At 40.9% G+C, this 19,852-nt stretch overlaps 1 protein-coding gene across 1 annotated transcript in view; it reads right to left on the bottom strand.

Moving 5' to 3' along the window:
- Positions 1-15,425: 15,425 nt before the first annotated feature.
- Positions 15,426-19,852, bottom strand: part of PIP4K2A (phosphatidylinositol-5-phosphate 4-kinase type 2 alpha) — a 180,271-nt gene continuing 175,844 nt past the window's right edge. The window contains exon 10 of the mRNA XM_030819209.1: positions 15,426-17,681. Coding sequence (XP_030675069.1) covers positions 17,601-17,681 — 81 coding nt within the window. The 3' untranslated portion in view covers positions 15,426-17,600. The remainder of the gene's footprint in view (positions 17,682-19,852) is intronic.

Below are 19,852 nucleotides of genomic sequence, written 5' to 3'. Positions count from 1 at the left end.
ATATAGAAAAACACAATAAATATAACACATCGCACATAGAAAGTGTAACAAAACATATAAGAGAATTAAGACCATACTTATCAGGCACAAAAATAAATGAATGGACTTAATTTGTCTATTCAAGTGTGCATATAAAGTAAAACACAACTGTATGGTGTATTCAAGAGACTCATCTAAGATGTAGTTATTCAAAAATCAGAAAATAAAGGTGGAAGATTTACCAGGCAAAGGGAAAAAATAAGAAAGAAGATGGAGATTCTGATAGCGGATAAAGTAGAATTTCAAGTGAAAAAGCATTACATGAGACAAAGGAATTTTATAACACTAAAAGTCACATTTCAAGATGGTGATGTAGCAATTAGGAAAATGTATGCAACAAATCACACACCAATTACCTATATAAAACAAACTACAGGAGATTAAGGAGAAATAGAAACAACGAGAGAACAAGAAACCATTCTCAGTACAAAATAGGTCCTGTTGGGACAGTTCAGATGGGCAAAATTAAGTAAAGATACAAAAGGTCTACAGCATAATCCATAAGATAGATCTTTTGTGTATGTATTAAACATCCCTCTGTGATGATAGAGAATATACCTTCCTTTTAAAGTACACATGAACATTCCTGAAAAGTGCTCATATGTGAGGACACAAAGAGAATATTGATAAGTTCCAAAAAGTTAAAACATTACTCAGTTTCTAAAGACAACACAGTAAAGCTAGATATTAAAAACCAAAAAGGCACTTCTACCTGGAAATTTAAAATTTAAAAAAACCCCTCCTATTAGACAGCTCTTGGGTTAAAAGGGAAATGCAGGCATATCTCATTTGATTGTGCTTCATTTGATTGAGCTTTGCAGATACTGCATTTTTTACAAATTGAAAGTTTGTGTAAGCCTGAGTTGAGCAAGTCTATCAGCACCATTTTCCCAGTAGCACGTGCTTACCTCATGTCTCCGTGTCATATTTTGTGAGTTCTTGCAATATTTCAAACTTTTAAATTATTAATAGATTTGTTATGGTGATCTGTGATCAGTGATCTTAGATATTACTATTGTAATTGCTTTGGGGCATCACAAACTGCACCCATGTAAAATGGCGAACTTAATAAAATGTGTGTGTTCTAATTGTTCCAACTAGCCATTCCTCCCTCCCTTGCTCTCTCTCTCCTGTGTCCATGTGTTCTCATTGTTCAACTCCCACTTATGAGTGAGAACATGTAGTGTTTGGTTTTCTGTTCCTGTGTTACTTTGCTGAAAATGATGCCTTCCTGCTTCATCCATGTCCCTGCAAAGGATATGAACTCATTCTTTTTTATGGCTGCATAGTATTCCATAATGTATATAAGACACATTTTCTATAGTCTATCATTGATGGGCATTTGGGTTGGTTCCAACTCTTTGCTATTGTAAATAGTGCTGCAGTAAACATACATGTGCATGTGTCTTTACAATAGAATAATTTATAAGCCTTTGGGTGTATACCCAGTAATGGGATTGCTGTGTCAAATGGTATTTCTGGTTCTAGATCCTTGAGGAATCACCACACTGTCTTCCACAATGGTTGAACTAATTTACACTCCTACTAACAGTGTAAAAGCTTTTCTATTTCCCCACAGCCTCACCAGCGTCTATTGTTTCCTGACTTTTTAATAATCACCATTTTGACTGGTGTGAGTTGGTATCTCATTGTGGTTTTTATTTGCATTTCTCTAATGACCAGTGATGATAAGATTTTTTTTTTCATATGTTTGTTGGCCGCATAAATGTCTTCTTTTGAGAAGTATCTGTTCATATCCTTCGTCCACTTTTTGATGGAGTTGTTTGTATTTTTCTTGTAAATTTGTTTAAGTTCCTTGTAGATTCTGGATATTAGACCTTTGTCAGATGGGTAACTTGCATAAATTTTCTCCCATTCTGTAGGTTGCCTGTTCACTCTGATGATAGTTTATTTTGCTGTGCAGAAGCTCTTTAGTTTAATTAGATCCCATTTGTCAATTTTGGCACCTTTGTTGCAATTGCTTTGGGTGCTTTGGTCATGAAGTCTTTGCCCATGCCTATGTCCTGAATGGTATTGCCTAGGTTTTCTTCTACGGTTTCTATGGTTTTGGGTTTTACATTTAAGTCTTTAATCCATCAAGTTAATTTTTGTATAAGGTGTAAGAAAGGGGCCCAGTTTCAGTTTTCTGCATATGGCTAGCCAGTTTTCCCGCATCATTTATTAAATAGGGAATCCTTTCCCCATTGCTTGTTTTTGTCAGGTTTGTCGAAGATCAGATGGTTGTAGATGTGTGGTGTTTTGGTACCAGTACCATCCTGTTTTGGTTACTGTAGCCTTGTAGAATAGTTTGAAGTCAGGTAGTGTGATGCCTGCAGTTTTGTTCTTTTTGCTTAGGATTGTCTTGGCTATATAGCTTCTTTTTGGTTCCATATAAAGTTTAAAGTAGTTTTTTCTAATTAATTCTGCAAAGAAAGACAATGGTAGCTTGATGGAAATAGCAGTGAATCTATAAATTACTTTGGGCAGAATGGCCATTTTCACAATATTGGGTCTTCCTATCCATGAGCATGGAATGTTTTTCCATTTGTTTGTGTCTTCTCTTATCTCCTTGAGCAGTGGTTTGTGGTTCTCCTTGAAGAGGTCCTTCACATCCCTTGTAAGTTATATTCCTAGGTATTTTATTCTCTTTGCATCAACTGTGAATGGGAGTTCACTCATGATTTGGCTGTCTGTTTGTCTGTTATTGGCGTATAGGAATGCTTGTGATTTTTGCACATTGATTTTGTATTCTGACACGTTGCTGAAGTTGCTTATCAGCTTAAGGAGTTCTGGGGCTGAGACGATGGGGTTTTCTAAATATACAAGCACGTTGTCTGCAAACAGAGACAATTTGACTTCTTCTCTTCCTATCTGAATACCCTTTATTTCTTTCTCTTGCCTGACTGCCCTGGCCAGAACTTCCAATACTATGTTGAATAGCAGTGGTGAGATAGGACATCCTTGTCTTGTGCCGGTTTTCAAAGGGAATGCTACCAGCTTTTGCTAATTCAGTATGGTATTGGCTATGAGTTCGTCATAAATAACAATTTATTATTTTGAAATATGTTCCATCAATACCTAGTTTGAGAGTTTTTAGCATGAAGGGATGTATAAGGGAAACAGAAAACAAACTGGACCCCTTCCTTACATGTTATAAACGGTTGTTAAATTTTATTGGAGGCCTTTTCTGCATCTATTGAGATAATCATGTGGCTTTTGTCATTGATTCTGTTTATGTGATGGATTATGTTTATTGATTTGCATATGTTGAAACAGCCTTGCATTCTGGGAATGAAGCCGACTTGATCATGATGGATAAGCTGTTTGATGTGCTGCTGGATTCAGTTTGCCGGTATCTTATTGAGGATTTTCGCATCGATGTTCATCAGGGATATTGGCCTGAAATTTTCTTTTTTGTTGTGTCTCTGCCAGGTTTTGGAATCAGGATGATGCTGGACTCATAAAATGAGTTAGGGAGGATTTCCTCTTTTTCTATTGTTTGGAATAGTTTCAGAAGGAATGGTACCAGCTCCTCTTTCTACCCCTGGTAGAATTCAGCTGTGAATCCATCTGGTCCTGGGCTTTTTTTGGTTGGTAGGCTATTAATTACTGCCTCAATTTTAGAACCTGTTATTGGTCTATTCAGGGATTTGACTTCATCCTGGTTTAGTTTTGGGAGGGTGTATGTGTCCAGGAATTTATCTATTTCTTCTAGATTTTCCAGTTTACTTGCGTAGAGGTGTTTATAGTATTCCCTGAAGGTGGTTTGTATTTCTGTGGGATTGGTGGTGATGTCCCCTTTATCATTTTTTATTGTCTGTTTCATTCTTCTCTCTCTTCTTCTTTATGGTCTACCTAGTGGTCTATTTTGTTGATCTTTTCAAAAAAACCAGCTCCTGGATTCATTGCTTTTTTTGAAGGGTTTTTTATCTCCTTCAGTTCTGCTCTGATCTTAGTTATTTCTTGTCTTCTGCTAGCTTTTGAATTTGTTTACTCTTGCTTCTCTAGTTCTTTTAATTGTGATGTTAGGGTGTCAATTTTAGATCTTTCCAGCTTTCCGATGTGGGCATTTAGTGCTATAAATTTCCCTCTTAACACTGCTTTATCTGTGTTTCAGAGGTTCTGGTACATTGTCTTTTTGTTCTCATTGGTTTCAAAGAACTTCTTTATTTCTGCCTTAATTTCGTTATTTATCCAGCAGTCATTCAGGAGCAAGTTGTTCAATTTCTAGGTAGTTGTGTGGTTTTGAGTGAGTTTCTTAATCCTGAGTTCTAATTTGGTTGCACTGTGGTCTGAGAGGCAGTTTGTTATGATTTCTGTTCTTTTAAATTTGCAGAGGAGTGTTTTACTTCCAATTATGTGGTCAATTTTAGAATAAGTGCTATGTGGCTCTGAGAAGAATGTATATTCTGTTGATATGGGGTGGAGAGTTCTGTAGATGTAGGTTAGGTCCACGTGGTCCAGAGCTGAGTTCAAGTCCTGAATATCCTTGTTAATTTTCTATCTTGTTGATCTGTCTAATATTGACAGTGGCGTGTAAATATCTCCCACTATTATTGTGTGGGTGTCTAAGTCTCTTCGTAGGTCTCTACAAACTTGTTTTATGAATCTGGGTGCTCCTGTATTGGGTGCATATATATTTAGGATAGTTAGCTTTTGTTGCATTGATGCCTTTACCATTATGTAATGCCTTTCTTTGTCTTTTTTGATCTTTGTTGGTTTAAAGTCTGTTTTATAAGAAATAAGGATTGCAATCCTTGTTTTGTTGTGTTTTGTTTTGTTTTGTTTTGTTTTTCTTTCCATTTGCTTGATAAATATTCCTGCATCCCTTTATTTTGAGCCTATGTGTGTGTTTGCATGTGAGATGGGTCTGCTGAATACACCGATGGGTCTTGACTCTATTCAATTTGCCAGTCTGTGTCTTTTAATTGGGGCATTTAGCTCATTTACATTTAAAATTAATATTGTTATATTTGAATTTGATCCTGTCATCATGATGCTAGCTGGTTTTTTGTACATTAGTTGATGCAGTTTCTTCATAGCTTTGATGGTCTTTACAATTTGGCATGTTTTTGCAGTTGCTGGTACCAGTTTTTCCTTTCCATACCTAGTGCTTCCTTCAGGAGCTCTTGTAAGGTAGGCGTGGTGGTGACAAAATCCCTCAGCATTTGCTCGTCTTGTCTGGAAAGGATTTTATTTTTCCTTCGCTTATGAAGCTCAGTTTGGCTGGATATGAAATTCTGGTTTGAAAATTCTTTTCTTTAAGAATGTTGAATATTGGCCCTCACCCTCTTCTGGCTTGCCTGGTTTCTGCAGAGAGATCTGCTGTTAGTGTGATGGGCTTCCCTTTGTAGGTAACCTGACCTTTCTCTCTGGCTGCCCTTAATATTTGTCCTTTGTTTCAACCTTGGAGAATCTGATGAACATGTGTCTTGGGCTTGCTTTTCATGGTGATTCTTAGTGGTGTTCTCTGTATTTCCTGAATTTGAATGTTGGTCTGTCTTGCTATGTTGGGGAAGTTCTCCTGGATAATATCCTCAAGTGTGTTTTCCAACTTGGTTCCATTCTCCCCATCACTTTGAGATACACCAGTCAATTTTAGGTTTGGTCTTTTCACATAGTCCCATATTTCTTGGAGGCTTTGTTCATTTCTTTTCAATCTTTTTTCTCTAATCTTGTCTTCATGCCTTATTTCAGTAAGTTGATCTTCAATCTCCAATATACTTTCTTCCACTTTATTCGCTATTGATACTTGTGTATGCTTCATGAAGTTCTCGTGCTGTGTTTTTCAGCTCCATCAGGTCATTTGTGTTCTTCTCTAAACTGATTATTCTAGTTAGCAGTTCCAGTAACCTTTTATCAAGTTCTTAGCTTCTTTGCATTAGGTTAGAACATGTTCCTTTAGCTCAGAGGAGTTTGTTATTACTCACCTTTTGAAGCCTACTTCTGTCAGTTTATCAACCTCATTCTCTGTCCAGATTTGTGCCCTTGCTGGAGAGGAGTTGTGATCATTTGGAGGAGAAGAGGCATTCTTGTTTTTGGAATTTTCACCATTTATGTGCTGGTTTTTCCTCACCTTCGTGGATTTATCTACCTTTGATCTTTGAGGCTGATCACCTTTGGATGGGGTTTTTGTGTGGCTCTTTTGTTGATGTTGTTGCTTTCTGTTAGTGTTTCTTCTAAAAGTCAGCCCCCTCTTCTGCAAGTTGCTGCATTTTGCTGGAGGTTCACTACAGACCCTCTTTACCTGGATATCACCACTGGAGGCTGCAGAACAGCAAAGATCGCTGCCTGCTCCTTCCTCTGGAAGCTTAGTCCCAGAGGGGCACTGGCCTGATGCCACCCAGAGCTCTCCTGTATGAGGTATCTGTCAACCCCTGTTGGGAGGTCTCTCCTAGTCAGCAGGCATAGGGGTCAGGGACCCACTTGAGGAGGCGGTGTGTCCATTAGCTGAACTCGAGTGCTGTGCTGGGAGATCTGCTGCTCTCTTCAGAGCCAGCAGGCAGGAACTTGTAAGACTGCTGATGCTGGGCTCACAGCCACCACTTCCCTCATGCTCTGTCCCAGAGAGATGGGAGTTTCATCTGTAAGCCCCTGACTGGGGCTGCTGCCTTTCTTTCAGAGACATACAAACTAGAAAAGACTTACTAACTAAATAGTCCAGTAGCTAATTTAATCAGGGACATATGATAGAAGCAGAGCCAGAGAAAGATGCTATATTGCTGGCTTTGAAGATAAAGGATGAAACCAAATACCCAAACAATGCAGACAATCTGTACCTGGAAAAGGCAAGAGAACAAATTCTCCACCAGGGCTTCCAGAAAGAATGCAGCCCTCCTCTAGGGTATGTTCCCAGGACTAAAATTCCCAAGTCATATGGTAACATATATTTAACTATTCAAGGAACTCCCAGACTATTTTCCAAAGTAGCTGTGCCATTTTACACACTTACAGGCAGTATACGAAGGTTCTAATTCCCCCACATCTTCACCAACACTTGCTTTTCATTATACTCATGCAAGCCATAGCCTCTGCCTATGTTTTCTTCTGAATTTTAGTTTTAGTTTTTTCATTTAAGTCTTTGACGCACTATGAATTAATTTTTCATGTATGATGTGAGGTAGGGGTCCTATTTCATTCTTTTGCATGTGGATATATAGTTGTCCCAGCATCATTTGTGGAAAAAGACTATTCTTTCACCCACTGAATTGTCTTGGCACCCTCAAGAAAAATCAGTTGACCATAAATGTAAGGGTTCATTTCTGAAATCTGTATTATATTTCTTTGATCTATCTGTATATCTGTCCACACTTTTGATTGCTATATTTCTGTAACTGTGAAATCTAAAAGTGTGAATCCTTCAACTTTGTACTTTTCAAGATTGTTTTGGCTATTCTGGGTCCCTTGCATTTCCATACAATTTTAGGATCAGTTTGTCAATTTCTGCAAAGCAGCCTGCAGGGATTTAGATAGAAACTGGATTAAATCTGGAGTATTGCTATCTTAATGATGTTATGCTTTCCATAAATACGGGATATCTTTCAACTTATTAGGTCTTCTTTAATTTCTTTTAATGATGTTTTATTGTTTTCAGTCTATGAGTTTTGCATTTTTGGGCTGAGTTTATTTCCAGATTTAAAAACTTTATCCATGTTATTATAAATAGAATTGTTTTTAATTTTCAGATTGTTCATTGCTAGCATAGAAATAAAATTGCTTTTTGTTTATTGATCTCGTACCCTGCAATCTTACTGAACTTGTTAGCCCTATTTGTTTCTTCTGGTGGATTCCTTAAGATTTTTTATATGTAAGATCATGTCATCTGCAACTAGAAAAAGTCTTACTTTCTCTACAGAAAAGGGCACTCATCAAGAACTTCACCATGCTGGCACCCAATCTCAGACTTCCAGTCTCCAGAAAGGTGAGAAATAAATGTTTGTTGTTTAAGCCACCAGTCTATGGTAATTTATTATAGTAGTCCAAACTAATTAAGACAAATGCTGAGTAGAGGTGGCAAGAGTGGTTATCCTTGTCTTGTTCCTGATCTCAGGAGGAAAATATTCAGTCTTTCAGGTTTAAGTGCAATGCTGGCTGTGAGTTTTTCGTAGATGTCCATGGAGGTTAAGGGAGTTGCCCTTTATTCGTAATTTGTTGAATATTTTATGAAAGGATTTTGTCCGATGCTTTTCCTGCATCTATTAAGATCATCAGGCTGTTTATGAATAAAGGCTTTGAGATTTTTTAGTTTTCAATATAGTTACTTAGAGTTGAAAAAATTTTCCTCTAAGCATGATTTTGGTTGCATCCGAGAAGTTTTGGCGTGTGTGTTTTTGTTTTCATTCACTTCAAAGTATCTTAGAATTTCCCTTGTGATTTCTCCTTTAACCCACTGGGTTTTCAGGAAATGTTATTTAATTTCTACATATTTCTATCTGTAAACTTCTTAAAATTCCCTTGGCCATTATTTCTTTGCATATTTCTTCTGTTCCTTTCTCTCTCCCCTCTTCCTCTGGAACTCTCATTATTTATACAGTGGCATGTTTGATATCCCGTCAGTCTCTAAGGCTGCTCATTTTCCTTGACTTTTTTTCTTTTTTTCCTAGACTGGATAATCTCAATGGACCTTTAAGTTTGCTTTCTTTCTTCTGCCAGTTCATATTTGCTGTTGTACCCTTGTAATTTTTTCGCTCCAGTTATTATACTTTTCACCTCCTGAATTTCTATGGGTTCTTTTAAATAATTTTTATTTATGTATTGAAATTCTCCATTTCTTAAGATATAATTTTCCTACTTTCATTTACTCTTTTTTTTTTTTTTTTTTTTTTTTTTGAGATGGAGTCTCACTCTATTGCCCAGGCTGGTATGCAGTGGCATGGTCTTGGATCACTGCGACCCCCATCTCCTGGGTTAAAGCGATTCTCCTCCCTCAGCCTCTCTACTTGCTGAGAATATGGGCACCCACCACCATGCCCAGCTATTTTTTTTTTTTCAATTTTAGTAGAGACAAGGTTTCACCATGTTGGCCTTGAACTCCTGACCTCAAGTGATCGGCCTGCCTCGGCCTCCCAAAGTACAGGGATTACAGGCATGAGCCACAGTGTCTGGCCCCTTTAACTCTTTAGGCATAGTTTCCTAGTTCTTTGAATATATTTATAATGGCTGATTTAAAGTTATTATGTAACAAGTCCAAAATCTAGGCTTCCTCAAGGACAATTTCTACTCATTGTCCTTAATACAACAGCACATCTTCGCCCTTCATCCTTAATGGGAATGATGACAAAAGCTATTTTCCATTACCCATCAGTGTTGGTGTTTAGTACTTAAAAAATGTGCTGGAACTTTTCAGACGGCACTAGAGACAGGATGGTGGCAGCAGCAGTAGCATTTAAGCCTCCTGAGGAAGAGCTTAGAGGCCTTTACTGCATCCTTCCAGAGGTGCCTCTTCCCTTGTTATTAGAAAAAATCTGGAACATCTGAGAGGCTGTTTTAGTCAAAACTCCACCAGAAAAACACAACCAGTAGGTGAATTTGTTTTATGAATTTGGTTCTCTTGTATTGGGTGCATATATATTTAGGATAGTTAGCTTTTGTTGCATTGATCCCTTTACCATTATGTAGTGTCCTTCTTTGTCTTATTTGATCTTTGTTGGTTTAAAGTCTGTTTCATAAGAAACAAGATTGCAAGTCTCTTTTATAAGAGACTAGGATTGCAATCCCTGCTTTTATTTTGCTTTCCGTTTGCTTGGTAAATATTCCTCCATCCCTTTATTTTGAGCCTATGTGCATCTTTGCACATGAGATGGGTCTCCTGAATATAGCACACCAATGGGTCTTGACCCTTTATCCAATTTGCTCCTTTAGCTCAGAGAAGTTTATTATTCACCTTCGGAAGCTTACTTCTGTCAGTTCGTCAATCTCATTCTCCATCCAGTTTTGTGCCCTTGCTGGAGAGGAGTTGCGATCATTTGGAGGAGAAGAGGCATTCTGGTTTTTGGAGTTTTCAGCATTTATGTGCTGGTTTTTCCTCACCTTTGTGGATTTATCTTCCTTTGATCTTTGAGGCTGATGACTTTTGGATGGGATTTTTGTGTGTGGGCCTTTTGTTGATGTTGTTGCTTTCTGTTAGTGTTTCTTCTAAAAGTCAGGCCCCTTTTCTGCAAGTTGCTGCATTTTGCTGGAGGTCCACACCAGACCTTGTTTACCTGGGTATCTCCATTGGTGGCTACAGAACAGCCAAGATCACTGCCTGCTCCTTCCTCTGGAAGCTTAGTCCCAGAGGGGCACCAGCCTGATGCCAGCTGGAGCTCTCCTGTATGAGGTGTCTGTTGACCCCTGTTGGGAGGTCTTTCCCAATCAGCAGGCATAGGGGTCAGGGACCCACTTGAGGAGGCAGTCTGTCCATTAGCCGAACTCAAGCGCTGTGCTGGGAGATCTGCCGCTCTCTTCAGAGCCAGCAGGCAGGAACGTTTAGGTCTGCTGAAGCTGTGCCCATAGCTGCCCCTTCCCTCAGGTGCTCTGTCCCAGGGAGATGGGAGTTTCATCTGTAAGCCCCTGACTGGGGCTGCTGCCTTTCTTTCAGAGATGCCCTGCCCAGTGAGGAGGAATCTAGAGAGGCAGTCTGGCCATAGCTGCTTTGCCGTGCTGTGGTGAATTCTGCCCAGTCCAAACTTCCCTGCTTCCTTAACACTGTCAGGGGAAAACTGCCTACTCAAGCCTCAGTAATGGTGGACACCCCTCCCTGCACCAAGCTCGATCATCTCAGGCTGACTTCAGACTGCTGTGCTGGCAGGGAGAATTTCAAGCCAGTGGTTCTTAGCTTGCTGGGCTCCATGGGAGTGGGAGCAGCTGAGTGAGACCACTTGGCTCCCTGTCTTCAGCCCCCTTTCCAGGGCAGTGAATGGTTCTGTCTCACAGGGGTTCCAAGAGCCATTGGGGTATGAAAAAAAGCCTCCTGCAGCTCGCTTGGTGTCTGCCCAAAGAGCCGCCCAGTTTTGTGCTTGAAGCTCAGGGCCCTGTTGGTGTAGGCACATGAGGGAACCTCCTGATCTGCAGATTGCAAAAACTGTGGGAAAAGCGTAGTATGCAGGCTGGGTAGCACAGTCACGGGTTTATTTTTTGGCTGGAGGAGGGAGGTCCCCCAGCTCCTTGCACTTCCCAGGTGAGGTGATGCCCCACCCGGCTTCTGTTTACCCTCCATGGGCTGCACCCATTGTCTAACCAGTCCCAATGAGATGAACTGGGTACCTCAGTTTGAAATGCAGAAATCACTGCCTTCTGCATTAGTCTTGCTGGGAGCTACAGGCCAGAGCTCTTCCTATTTGGCCATCTTGCCAGATCCCACCAAGTTTTTAATATTCAATGTTGTTGGCCCATCTTGAAATGTTTCTCAAACTTTGTTTTACATCACAGCTGAGGAAAAACGTGAAGGAACTGTAGCTGAAGCCCATGGCTTTGCAGAAATTAGACTATAATACTAAAATGAGGCTGTTTCAGGGGTCAGTAATCCTTTGCTGTAAAGGGCTGGATGGTAAATGTTTTGTGGGCCATGATGTCTGCCACTGTGGCTTGAAAGCAGCCATAGAAAACATTAAATCAATAGGTGTGGCTGTGCTTCAGTAAAACTTTATTTACAATAAAAATCATTTTCTGGGTTGGATTTGGCCCTAAGGCTGTAATTTTCTAACTCCTGCTCTAATCAATGAGAAGTTAACTTGTTCATATATTAGGAGAGAGTACAGAAAAAAGGGGGAGAAAGAGGGGAAGGGAGATGGAGAGGGACGGGGATGCAGCAAGACTCCATATCTACAAAAAAAATTTAAAAACTTAGCTGGGCATGGTGGCATGCTCCTGTAGTCCTAGCTACTCCAAAGGCTGAGGAGGGAGGATCACTTCAGCCCAGGAGTTCAAGGTTGCAGTGAGCTATGTTCAGGCCACTGCACTCCAGCCTGGGTGACAGAGCAAATGCCCATCTCAGAAAAAAAAACAAAAAACAAAAACAAAAAACAAACGAAACAAAACAAAAAAACCCTTAGTCATCATTGGGAGGGCTTCACTACTTAAGACAGTGGTTTCTAAATCTGGCCATTCAGAAGCACCGAGGAAGTCTATTCATGACAGATTTTCAAGTTCCATGTCCACAGTGCCATTCAGTAGGTCTACCAATATTTTTATATTCCCCAGTGAGACTCCTTGATTTAAAAAAATCAAGAGACAGTTAAAAACCCACAAAACTGTTGGACTCAGAGAAAGAATTAGGAAAATGGGATAATATAGATTAATTCTCATTAGGGAAATGGTGAGGTTCCAGGTCCATAGCGCGTGCATTCAAATTCCACTCTTAGAAGTTGGGGCAGAGAGCTGAGTTCTAAGCTTAGCTTTGCCACTGACCACTGTCTGACCTTGAAGAAGTCACTTAGCTTCTCTGGGCCAAGGTTTTCTCATCTGTAACATCTCTTCCAGCAACAAGTTCTATAGAACATTCTATAAAAACAAAGATCTATCACAGTAGACTCTGGAGAATTCTAATCTTTTGTTCCCTCTCTTATGAAATTAAACAGAGTGTTTAAGAGTGAAAGACAATCACAGATTAGGGCATTTAATTGCTCTTTGGCAGGATTTTCACAGAACTCCAAAAGCAGAACTAGGACAAACTTCTGAAGGGCATTCAGTTGAGAAAAAGAGGTACTTTACTCCTCAGGAGTTTCTTTTATGAAATAACTTTTTTTTTTTTTTTCATTTTGAGACAGAGTCTTGCTCTGTTTCCTAGGCTGGAGTAGAAAAATGGCGCAATCTCGGCTCACTGCAACCTCCATCTCCGGGGTTCAAGCTATTCTCCTGCCTCAGCCTCCCGAGTAGCTGGGATTACAGGTACCTGCCACTGTGCCCAGCTAATTTTTGTATTTTTAGTAGAGACAGGGTTTTGCCATGTTGGCCAGGCTGGTCTCGAACTCCTGACCTCAGGTGATCCACCCGCCTTGGCCTCCCAAAGTGCTGGGATTACAGGCGTGAGCCATCAAGCCCAGCCTATGAAATAAAATTTTCAATGACCACTCTAGATTAAATTAGCAACTATAATTTTCCCAGGTCACTTCATTGGTCTTCTGGGCTACTTTACTATGAGTGCCCCTTCAATTTGCCAACTGTTTATAAAGATACCAGCTCAGAATAAGGAAAACATGGAGTGAAGGCAGGCTGGCCAGAGGCTCCACAAGGCAGTGCAGGTGACTCTACGGGAGAGGGAAATTCACTATCTATTTAATTATTATTATTTTTTTTAAGAGACAAGTTCGCCCAGGCTGGAGTACAGTGGTGTGAGTATAGCTCACTGCAGCCTCAAACTCCTGGGCTCAATTAGATCCTCCTGCCTCAGCTTCCTGAGTAGCTGGGACTACAGGTATGCACCACCACATTCGCCTAGTTTTTTAAAATTTTAATTGTTATTTTTTTTAGCAACAGGGTCTCTCTAGGTTGCCCAGGCTGGTCTCAAAACTCCTGGCCTCAAGTGATCCCCCTGCAGGTATGAGCCAGTGTGCCCAGCCTGGCATAGGAATTCAAAAGACATGGCAGAGTTGCTGCCCTTTAGGAAGAATGACTTCTATGTTTTTAATATAGCAATCTATATTAATTTTTATGCTTTTAATATAGCTATATTATAGGAAGGAATGGGGGCCAGTTATTTTCAGAGCTCGAAGAAAGATGCACATGTACAGTAGTCACTCCAATCACTGATTTTGTGCTATTTAAAAATTCCAAGAAAGGTTGTGTGCAGCTGTCCTGAGTCTATGTTCAGCCTCTCGGCCTGTGTACATTTGCACACTATACACATCACCATTTCACAACATGCAGTTTGTAATCTCTTCACTTAACCACTGTTTTTAAAAGTGTTGCGCTCAGGATTAATGCTTCATACCAACTTTTGCCCTTCTATGAATTAGAAATAACCTTCTGGAACTATTGTGGATTCTAATCCAGGAACTTAACCAAAATGAAGGGAAAATGAATGTCCACATTCAAACAGTCCACAAAGAACATTGAATTAAAGCTCCCTGCTGACCACAGTCAATTCTACAATAATGCAACATGTATGTTCCTAGAAATCACTGCTTTAGGCAAAGCTGCACAATGGAAATCACAGAACTTCTGGGAAAAGTGAGACTAGGGCCACAACAGCCCAAAACGTAATGAGTCACACACTGAAAAGAAAAAGAAATCTAATAAAAGCAGTAGCACAATTACAAAAATGCTAACTGGTTAGGAAATATTCAAAATATCAAAATAGGGCAAGTTACCTTGAAGACGTAAGGCACGCCTGTGGTTGCGGGCATTAGAAGGATGGCAGCTCTTGGGTATTGTAAAGAGGAGAAAGGTGATCTGATATCAGGTGGAAACGTGTAACTCCATATATGAACGAGTGTAACAAATCACATGCACTGAAGTGAGGTGCTGGAGATGTTTGAAGTGTGGGTGTGTTGTGTTTCCCTATGCAGCTCAGTTCAGTTGAGTGCAGTTCTCTGCATTCACCTAATGTTCCTTGCAGACCAAACGGCACATGAGCAATGTGAAAAGTGCATTATGCTCAAATTATTCTCTAATACGGGGTAGTCCCCAATCTTTTTGGTGCCAGGGGCTGGTTTTGTGGAAGACAGTTTTTCCACGGACTGGCAGGGGGCTGGGGAGATGGTTTTAGGAAGAAACCGTTCCACCTCAGATCATCAGACATTAGTTAGAGTCACATAAGGAGTGCTCAACCTAGATTCCTCGCATGTGCAGTTCACAATAGGGTTCGCGCTCCTATGAGAATCTAATGCTGCTGCTAATCTGAAGGAGGCAGAGCGTAGGCGGTAATGCTGGCCAGCTGCTCACCTCCTGCTGTGTAGCCAGGTTCCTAACAGGCCATGGACTAGTACCGGTCCGTGGCCTGGGGTTTGGGGACCCCTGCTATAATACATCAGTTGCATTAGAAGAAAAATGAGTTATCAAAGCAAGTGCTATAGACAAGCTGTCTGTGTTAACCTGGCACCAAGCAGAATGCCGTAAGTCTGCTATCCATCAATGGCATCCCAAGGAAGTTTCAAAAAATGCTGACACAGATAGATAGAACTAAGGTGTATCAAAGCTAAAAACAAAACATATGACTTTATAGGATATTCATGGAAGAGATTCTTTTCCTCTACTTGTTCATCTTGCAGCAAAGTCAATTGTGTTGTGGAAGTTTGTTATTACTGATAAAATAATTCCCAAACTGAAGGCAAGGCTCTAGAAACTAAAAAGATTCAATTCCACTTTTATTTCCTCAAGGATTAGCTAAAGACACTGTCAGGACTGAGTATTTAAAATGTGTTTGGAACAGAGAGACACAGTTGGGACAGAGGAAAAAAGGATTCAACTTGTGAGTCATCAAAAGTGCTTTATTTGTAAAGCCCGGCTCATGACTGGAGTGTATTGTTAGCACTAGGAGATAACAGGGCAAACGTCCTCACTCTGTCCAAATAGTTTATCAACAGAAATAAATGACAGACTGTTATAGACAAAAATAAAAGCATTCTGTAAACTTCTAAAAGCATACACAGATTGGCCCCCAAGGAAATAGTTACTCAAATAATGTATGTGTACCTTATCTTTACTTCAGGGTCTCATGGTTGTAGTCTTGGGTAGAACTTCAGAACACAGAAACTGATCTGATGCCAGAATTAATGGTGCAGGGAAAAACCAAATCATAGTATGGATTACTTTAAATACATAAAATATGAATTTGTACACTATGTTACAGTGGTGTTAACATTGTCTGCTGAGGATACCAAATCTATGTAAAATCAGTAGACAGTAGAGGGGAGGGCATGACTGCTGGCTTCCAAAGACTCTGTGAACTAGATCCACATACACTGGGCACAACTGCAATCTGGACAGCCCTGAAGTAAAGTTCCGGGAAAAGGCAGTACGGGAGGGAGATCTGTTGAGTTGCAAGTAATAATTAAAGGGTAGATTTTTGTTTTCTTTTCTGAAACTGCCCACAAAAAATCATATCACGTTTTAAACAAGGAGTTTCAAAGGCACGGCTTTAGCGCAGCGTATAAGTGGATAACCTACTCTAAGCAAGACTAATATTTAAGCTCAACACCTTTTGGAAAATGCAGGAGAGTTGTTAGATGCATGATCTAGGTTGGAAATTTATAACTTGATTAAAAACAATCAGCAAAGTTTAGGGCAATGAACTTTCATAAACCAGACTGGGGTGAAATCTCTTTTTAAAAAAATCATTAGGTTGATAAATGTACATTTGGAGGAAAAAAAAATCCTTTTCCTTTTATTGTGAAAGACTGTCTACCATGTACTTTGACTAAAACACTCACGTAAAAACATGACTGCAGGATACATCTCAAAATATGACAAACGTTATTTCACCTATACTGTGACTTTACATGTAAACTTCAAAACTCACATGCTGTACATCAAATTTTTAGATTCAAAAGATATCCCTGTTTTCCTAATAATGTAAACAGTAAAACTGAGGGTTTCAGTTAAAGGGATAATTCATAACAAAATCCCATTGTTGAAACAATGGTCAAACATAAACATCTGATAATTCAGATCTGCATTCGGTAACAGGAGAATTGAGAGTTTTGATGCTTTGCTGGTTTTCCCACAGTGGGAGATGTAGATACCATTGCCCCAAACTATGCACTTTTCAGGTAAGCTTTACTTTTATTTTGTAGCATTAATTCCTATATTGCAACGTAAGGGTGTAACAATGAAGGCTCCAGGCAAGAAAAGAGAAGTAAGCAGTTTTCCTGGACATATTGGCCGAGGTGAAAAATGTATAGAGAATCACTGGCGCATCAGCTGCTTGTTGGGGTAGGGGTGGGGGCTCTGGACACCAGGGAGTCCTGACAAGGCTGGGGCCAGAACCCTGAACCAGTACACACGGAGACGCCAGCATTCTTCCGTCCAGTGCTGGGGGCTCAGGTTACCAGTGTTAGGGAGTGTCTGCGTGCGGGGTAGAAGTGGAACATTCACTGTAGGTTTTTTCCTTGGAATCATCATTATTATAATAATCATTATTATTATCTTCATTATTCTGAATACTGTCTCACATCTTTCAACTCCAAAAAAAAAAAAAAAAAAAAACTGATCCACAGTTTGTTGTGTGATGCCAACACGGTGCCTGACATGCTCTTCCTTCTCCCCTCCCCCACACGTGTGTTCATTCACTCACTCACTCATTCGGCCATAGCTGGAATCAAAGAGTCTTTGTTGGGACACATTCTGACCGAAGTGGATCTGTTTTAATTAATTTATGACTTTTAAAATGCACACACGCACATACACTCACCCCCCCCCCCAACACATATACACAAAGTCAGAAATAGCTAGAACGATGCTGGGAAAATCAGGTAGCTGTAAAGCGAGTAGCCCCCAAATCAGTCATCTTGGCCTGAAGATGTAAACAAGGAGGTTTGCTTCCTGCAAGATGAGTACTTCACTGAGTTTGGTTTTCATTTTTCTTACACCGAAGCCACCTCTGTCCATCCCATGTTCATGTCCGTCCGAGGCTGCGCAGGAGGTTACGTCAAGATGTGGCCAATAAAGTCCAAAAAGCGCTTTGAATACTGTTCTGGGTTCACGGTGGAGATCTCCGCGCCAGCCTGGGCAGTTTTTAAAAAAGGAAATATTGACATAGTGTTTATGATTTCCCCAAATTATTACTCAATATCTACAGCTATTTCCAATGGCAACTGAATATACAGTAAGCAATTTTCAAATCCACGCAGTCTCTGCTCTGAAAAACATCACTCAAGATATCTTGGCGCTCGTGGTTGAATAAGCAAGATTCTTAGAAATCTGTGTCTGCAAACGAGACAAAGGGCGACAGGAGCACCAGATGCTACCACACACACTGGGGATGTTGCAACTCACAAAAAAAATCAAACGGGCCACGTTTGGGATGTTTACTATCAAACAGTGGAATTGTTCAGAAGTCACGGAAACAATACTTATATTACACTTTTCAGGAAGGCAGACTGGAGCCACCTTGAGAATGACATCAACATTTGGTGAAAGGGAAACCTTAATGACTTAAAACCGCATTATTTCTTCAGGACCCCCTCTTCGTTTCTGGACAGAGGCACCCAGCTCACTGCTCAAACATGAGGGGCAATAGCAGCAGCCACAGGTTCTGGGACAGCTGCCCCCAGCCCATTCCCTGCACCGTAACCAGGTGAGGCACAACACTGCTGGCTCCATCTTGCCCACGGGGGAAGGAGCTGACTTCCCTCCGCAGCAGCACACAGGGGTGCCACTGTTCCCCTTTCAGAGCCCTACAGAGAGCAAGCGAGCCTGGCCCCTTGCAGAAGCGCGGTGGGGGATTTTTCCATGATGAGATGCAGGGTGCAGGCCAGCACACTCAAGGGAGTCACTGGCCAGTTTCCTGAGCTGCAAAGGGCAAGAACGGAGTTTTGCTAAGTGAGCAGGTGCTGTTTTTAGACACCCATGTTCACGGGGGAACTTGTAATATTTCCAGGCCTGGGCTGCATGGAGGAGCCCAGGCTTGAAGGCAGAGAATGGTCCCCAACAGCAGCTTAACACAGCGTTCCTTTGCTGACAGTAATGTTTTCTTCTAGCAAACTACCTGTGATTTTACGCCGTGTGGCACACTATGGAGGCGAACTGGTGGCTTATGGGGAGATGAACGTGGAGCCGTATTGGCTAGGATACACTCCAGTTTCATAGGATGTATAATATGGGAACAGACATTTACAAAGCATTTGTCCAGACAACTCTTGTATCTCTGGCAAAACCCCATCAGCAAGGCAGTAGGATCTCCGTATGAGGTGAAAAAACAGGAGCTCCAAAAGTGTCCCCTTGAGTTCATACAAGTGGGAAGGGTCAAACGAGGATTCCTCCCCAGTTCTCTCCTTGCCACACACCATGGTTTTCAACCAGAGGTGAGCATCAGAATGACCATGGAGGCTTCTGAAGACCCTTCCCTCACCCTCCTGAACTGGCCTCAGAATGACGGAATGGGGGTAGTGCACCTGGTATGGACGTTTGTTTAAAAAGAGTACTCAAAAATTTCTGTTGGGGCACCCTCGCTTACTGACGTGCTCGGGGGCGGTGAGGTCCCAGTCTGTGCTCTGCACACAGCAGGAATACCATAGCTATTGACGATGTGACAAATATTTCTTTGGCAAATAGAATACGGTGTTTGTTAGGCTGATTTCTATTTTAGAACAGAAAAGAAGAGGTTTCAAGTGAGTTTTTGGTTCTGGTCAATCTTGATTAGTTCTACACAGTCTGTGGGAAGCACCTCTTCTTCCAGGGCCAACAAACCAGGGAAGACATTCATCTGTGTGGGGTGGGCTCTATGGCTTTCAGGATCTCTGCAAAACAAAGATGGCACCCTGCAATGCAAGCATGGAACTCGGCGAGCTGTAAAGTTGGGCCAGGCAGGAGGGGCTTGCAGGCAAGGCAAGGGGATGAGCATGAACACAGAACCCGGAGTGGGCTGGGTCCTGGGGAGGAATCCCATCTTTGCCACTTGCTAGTATGAGGCCCTGGCAAGTTACTCCTGAAGCTGTCTTCCTCAGTTTCTCCAGCTGACAAAAGCAGGTACACTAGTATCTCTTTCATAGGCTTCTCATGGGGGATAAAACAGCTTAACATATGGCTAGAGCAGTGAAAATTCCCATCAAGCACATTAACGGTGAGTAATTAATATTATGCAACTTTGATCTTGCACTCAAAAGATTTCTGTAGTAGAAAAAATACAACTCACTGTGAGAAAAGAAATATTAATCCTGGATATTTTGAAAGTGTC

This window comes from Nomascus leucogenys, chromosome 9, assembly GCF_006542625.1.
Source record: "Nomascus leucogenys isolate Asia chromosome 9, Asia_NLE_v1, whole genome shotgun sequence".
NCBI lineage: Eukaryota > Metazoa > Chordata > Mammalia > Primates > Hylobatidae > Nomascus > Nomascus leucogenys.
This window is presented reverse-complemented; position numbering and strand designations above follow the sequence as displayed.